The sequence below is a fragment of the Vombatus ursinus genome, unplaced genomic scaffold, assembly GCF_900497805.2.
Source record: "Vombatus ursinus unplaced genomic scaffold, bare-nosed wombat genome assembly UNPS02014832.1, whole genome shotgun sequence".
Taxonomy (NCBI): Eukaryota; Metazoa; Chordata; class Mammalia; order Diprotodontia; family Vombatidae; genus Vombatus; species Vombatus ursinus.
In genome coordinates, this window is record NW_020954610.1 from 62,972,092 (window position 1) to 62,978,123 (window position 6,032).

Sequence of the window (6,032 nt, forward strand, 5' to 3'; positions counted from 1 at the left end):
GAGAAGAGAAAGGGAAGGAGGGAGAGAGATGGAAGAGGAAGAAGGAAGAGATAGAAGAGAAGGGGAAGAGGGAGAAAGAGAGATAGGAGAGAGGAAGAGGAAGAAGAAGAGGAGGAAGAGAGGTGGAGAGAAGAAGAGGAAGGAGGAGGAGATAGGAAAGGGGGGAAAGGGAGAGAGATAGGAGGTTAAGAGCTCCTGCTTTAGACTGAGTTGGAAAATACAGAACTCAGTCTCAATGAATTTATACTTAATTTCATCATCTCCCACCTTCTCCCTCCAAATACTGAGGTTGATGTGTTTCTCTGAACTGCCATCAAACCAGGGACTGGCTTTCCCTGTTTTAAAGTGAGGCTGGGGGCTCACATACTGACCTTGGTGGCAGGCAAGATAGAGCTGGGTGGACAGATGCTGCCCTCTAGTGCCTTTATAAAGAACATCCAACCCTTGCTACCCTTACATTGTACTTAGAAGTAGAGAATGTTACTTCTAAGTGATTTTCATTATACTAAATGAAAATATATCTTGACTCTTTTTATTGACAGTTTTGCTGATTCGAAAGAAGTTTGCCTAACTTTGCTATGAGAAACACAGGGGAATCACTTTAGAACATTTGTGGTCAGAGATAAGGCAGACATGAATTATATAGTTACAATGCTTTAGGATTGAGATTCTTAAACTTTTGTGCTGCAGACTCCTTTAGCAGTCTGTTGAAGTCCATGGACTGCTCTTCAGAATAATGCTTTTAAAGGAGGAAGTGCTAAATTACAGTTAGAAGTTAGTGAAAATAAACCTGTAATTTTTCCCCCATCCAAGTTCACAGATCCCCTGAAATTGATCCACAGACTCCTTAAGGCTTAAGAACCCCTGCTTTAGACCCATAGTATAGATAATAACCAACTATATTCTAAAGCATTGCTACTGTATAAGAATTTTGACACTCCATTACTGCACCTGGCCTGTTAATTTCGTATCACCTGCAGCAATTAAAAAAAATTGATCTGTCAGCCTCTAACTCTATCATTTAAAGAAAAAGATTTGCTTTTACAGACAGGCAATAGACTGCTGTGGTTAAAATGCAGGATTTGGATTCAGGAAGAGATGGGCTCAAATCCTGTTTCCAACACTTTCTAGCTTGTGACCATCAATGGGTTACTTAATCTTTTTGAGATTCACCCAACTCTCTCAAAATTTAAGTGATAGATGGTTAGTTGGTGGAGATAGTTCCCACACCTATGAAATCACAGGTTTCTGACATGTTGATAGATCCATTTATGTATCTGAAAGAGGCCTTATGTAAAATGCAGGTCCCAATGCCCTCTCCAAGCCATAGTCAAACAAATATTTGTCACATGCCCACCATTTACGAGGCCTTGGTCTAAGTGCTATCTTTGACTTAACATTTCATTCTAAGACAGAAAGAAACCCATCTTTGACAGTATAAGAGTGATAACATTCTTGTACAGTAAAACTGTTTTAGAACACAGCTCATTATTATGCAGATCCTGGAGAAATTGGAGGAAATTCTTGGAAAGTGGTTTAAAGAAGGCTTGAGTACAGTAAGAAGAAACAGATGTCACTAGTAGTATAATGTCATGAGGGCAAAAACTACCCAGATTTAGGGTAGGTGAGAGGCTGATAAAACTTGTTGATGCTTGCCAGTTATGCTAGGCAAGGGGACAAGCTGGTGGTTGACTTTGGCCTACTTGAGTCTTGCAAGGAGGATTAAGGGCTAAGGCACTGGCAGGACAGTAGAACCAACATGGTTGGGGGAAGGAGGGGGAATAGAGGTTTCAGAAAATGGTGACTAGGTAAGTTGGTAGGAAGTATGGACCAGCAGTAGGAAAGGAAACTCTTTGTTCTCTCTTGTTCCATCTCAAAGAGCTAATTAAATCAAGGGGTTTTTGTTTTGTTTTATTTTGCTAGCATGGAACTCTACTCTCTTTAGATCAGTGGTCCTTCTGGAAAAAGAGTCCCATGATGCTTTGCTGTCATGGCTGGGGTGCTGAAGAAGACTACAGGTCTCATTGGACTGGCAGTATATGAGACCCCATGGAAGCGGCTAAGATTATTATATTTGAAGATTTTTGATGCTCTTGAATTTATGCCCTCAAATGCGGCCTATAGAAAGTACACCGAACAGATTACAAATGAAAGGCTGAATATGGTAAAAGAGGAAACAGATCTTCAAAAACTAGAGCATAAGCTTCGGGCTGAAAATGAATTATCACTGACAAGAAAAATGTTGACATGGAAACCCTGGGAGCCTTTAGTGGAAGAACCACCAGTCAACCAGTGGAAATGGCCATTATAATAAATGTTAAATATCTATGATACATAATTTTTAAAAAATCATTAAACATCTATTTAAATACTATTAAAATATTTTTTGAATTATTGGAACTTTGTTGACAGGAAAATTGAAACAAGGTAGTTAGGAACAAAAAATTAGTGAAGGATTAATATATGATAGGGATGAACCATGGTCATTTTAATCTGAAAAACATTTATTCATAAAACAGATTATTTTAAAAACCTTTAAAGAAAGTGATTGCACTGTAATTTGGAAAATCTAATCAGAAACTTTTTTTTTTAATCTTCAATCCAAGAACAAAGAAAGCAACAGAGACTAATAATCTAAGGCATGAGAAGCAATCAGAAATTGAAGTATAATCTGGATAGGTTTATGGAACACTTCCTTTAGTATTTTTCAACATTTAGTTTAAAAATTTATGCTAAGTTATATTAATTTCTAGGAAAGAACTGAATAAGGTGGTATACTTGAATTTTAATTGAACACTTTTAAAATGTTGAACTGTTGTATGCAAAGCACCTGATTAGCTGAGATTCTAAAACTTATTAACTGAATGTTTTTATATAATTGCATGCATTTTTCCACATTCTGAAAGTAGTATAAGAGATTTTCAAATTGAGGTTGACCTGCTTGGCCTTGAGTGTATGTATTTAGTGAAGAAAAATCCAAATTTAATATGTGCAATTTGGTTCTTATGTATATTAAACAGAAATGTTTACTGGAAAAAAAAAAAGAGTCCTCATTCTTTGTAGTATGGAATTACAGGCATGGAAAAGACTCTGAGAGATCACCCATCCCAATCTCTGTCTTCAGGCAAGATTCCTAGACGGCCCCTGACACATAAAATCTAGCCTGTTTTTAAAGACATCAGAGGAGATGTCAATATGTGTTGATAATCCATTTCAGTATCTAAAAATAATAGCAAGAACACTTTTACTTATAGCTGCCCTAATTCCCTTGTGCTGAAGTTTTAAACTCTTCTGTTATTGCTCTGGTTTCAGTAAAGAACAGTTTGTCCCCAGGACCTTTCTCTTAACCTCTAAGGTCTAGAATAAGAGTAAGTGGAGGAGGGGGCAGCTAGGTGGTACAGTGGATAGAGCACTGGCCTTGGAGTCAGGAGGACCTGAGTTCAAATGTGGCCTCAGACACTTAACACTTACTAGCTGTGTGACTCTGGACAAGTCACTTAACCCCGATTGCCTCGCCAAAAAAAAATAAAATAAAATAAAAGAGTAAGTGGAGGGTAGGAGTTGGAGAACTCATTCTTCTGGGCCACCCTCCACTCCGACTTGGAGTTAGTCCAATTGAACCAATAGTAGGAAGGAGAGGAAGAAGGCTTTGTCAGATGTTAACTTGATCTCGAAGTTAGAGAGCTTGTTATTTCACCTGTGGTAGCTTCATCATACCATCTTCTGTGCTACTCAGCCCTGAATCCTAAAAATTAGGTTGCTGCTAAGTGTAATGGACCTTTTCTCTTCTTTCATCCATTTTGCAGCCCCACTTCACTAACTCTAGTATCTAGAATAGGACTAGTACTTCATCCAACTGCTTATGGGGTGGGATGCTTATGGTTGGGTTTGGTGATTCTCTCTTCTTTTTCCTGACTTGCTATATCCCTTTAATTGGCATTTCTGGCACCTTGGCATCCTGCCTACCACCTGACTAGCTAGTAGATCAATGATGGTCAGCACTTTAATCAGGGAAGGAAGGTCTAGACTTTGGTGTTCCCAATTCATTGGTAAAATCCTGGTTGAAGAAGAACAAGAAAGGCTAGAATCTAGAGATGGGAATAGAGAATATGCCTTCTGAATTTGTGGGGATGGTGGAGAAGGTCAAGGCTAGGGAGTGAAGAGGAGGAATAGAAGCAGAAATATCTACTCATCTATAAAGGGCATGATCACAAGAAGCCTAATCAGTCTCGAAGGGTTAAATAATGAGGCCTTTATTCTGGCCATGAATTCACATCCCTATACAAGGTGCTAAAGAGCTTTTATTGAATGCTGACCACATATACCATGTTAAATGTTTTAGGGTTTATAAAGAAGCATAGGACACACAGTTCCTGCCTTCAGGGAGCTTAAAATTAGTTGAGAAGACAAAACACAATAATGAGTTGCAATGCAAAAGAAATAACAGCATTAAGACAATACAAGAGGTGTCAGAATGGCTGAACAAGTTGTGGTATATGGTTGTGATGGAATGCTATTGTGCTATAAGAAATGATGAGGGAGATGGCTGAAGAAAAACCCAGGAATATGAACTGATGCAGAGTGAAGTGAACAGAAACAGGAGAGCATTGTACACAGTAACAGCAATATTGTAATGACGATTGACTGTGAAAGACTTAGCTACTTTGCTCAATGCAATGATTCGAGACAATTCCAAAGGACTCATGATGAAAAATGCTATCAACCATCAGAGAGAGAATTGATGAACCCTGAGTGAAGATTGAAACCTATTTTTTTCATTTTTTCTTCCTTTTTTTTCTGCAACATGACTAATATGGAAATATATTTTGCATGCCTCCACGTATGATGGGTGTCAAATTGCTTACCTTCTCAATGGGTGGGGGAGGGGCTGGAGGGAGAAAGAGACTTTAAAACAAAAAAAAATGAACGTTGAAAAGGAAAGAAACAAAGAAAGACACGTTACAAGACAATAGGATCGATTTTACAGATGAAAGGAATTAGTAGTAAATGTCATAAATCTAAAAGATGTTGGGATTACTGTGGATTACACTGATATGAGGAGAAAGTGGGACTTATACTGGACCTAGAAGGATGTATAAGATTTAAATCCAGAGAGGAAGGAAGATGACATTACAGTCAGGATGAATAGTCTGAACACAGGCACAGGTGAAACAAAGCACAAAATCTGTTATGGGTTAGTGAGTATGTCAATTTATCTTAGGTGGGGCAGCATTTAAATAAGGAAGTAGTAAAAGATGTGGCTGATGTGGCAGATTGGAGTCAGATTTTGGATTTTACTTTAAGGAATGTGATCTTGATCTGCAGGTAATGTAGAGCCATTGAAGGTTTCATTTATTCGTCTAGTGGTTTACAGATATACAGGTCAAAGCATGTGCTTATGTAGTGTACAAAGGTGTATTTTTGTAAAGTTTTGTATATGAATGTATGAGTATATAAATGTTTTATGTCCAAGTATATGTGTGAGAAAGAATGAACCTTTGTGAATGTAAGCACACAGATAATGTAAATAAAGGACAAGGACATTGTTAACAGACTCAAGTTGATAGAGTCCCATCTGGCATTTTGGGGGTTCAAAGAGAGCCAGGAAGGAGTGCCAATAAGGCCACAGCTATGGCTCTAGGAGAGGCATGGATAGGCATTTCTTTTTTTTAACATATTTTATTTTTTTTTCCAATTACATGTAAAAAAAATTTTAACATTTGTTGTTAAGTTTTGAGTTCCAAATTCTGTCTCTCCTCCCCTTTTCTCCCTCCTCCCTAAGATGGTAAGCAATCTGATATAGGTTATACATGTATAATAATGTAAAACATTTCCATATTAGTCATTCTGTGGGAAAAAAAACCTCAAAGAATGGAAGGACAGAAGAAAGGAAGGCAGGAAGGAAGAAAAAGAAAGGAAGGAAGGAAGGAAGGAAGGAAGAAAGAAAAAGAAAGAAAAAGAAAGAAAGAAAGAAAGAAAGAAAGAAAGAAAGAAAGAAAGAAAGAAAGAAAGAAAGAAAGAAAGAAAGAAAG

The 6,032-nt window shown here is 37.7% G+C and overlaps 1 protein-coding gene across 2 annotated transcripts; it reads left to right on the top strand.

The window, feature by feature from the left end:
• The first annotated feature begins 1,990 nt into the window (after positions 1 to 1,990).
• LOC114025609 (NADH dehydrogenase [ubiquinone] 1 alpha subcomplex subunit 5-like) lies at positions 1,991 to 2,311 on the top strand. Of its 2 annotated transcripts, XM_027839084.1 has the most exons (2): positions 1,991 to 2,049; positions 2,146 to 2,311. In XM_027839084.1, the coding sequence occupies exons 1-2, from the start codon at positions 1,991 to 1,993 to the stop codon at positions 2,309 to 2,311; spliced, it is 225 nt and encodes a 74-aa protein (XP_027694885.1). The 2 variants fall into 2 exon arrangements, with proteins under 2 accessions (XP_027694885.1, XP_027694884.1); XM_027839083.1 differs by having other exon boundaries at positions 1,991 to 2,311.
• Positions 2,312 to 6,032: the final 3,721 nt, after the last annotated feature.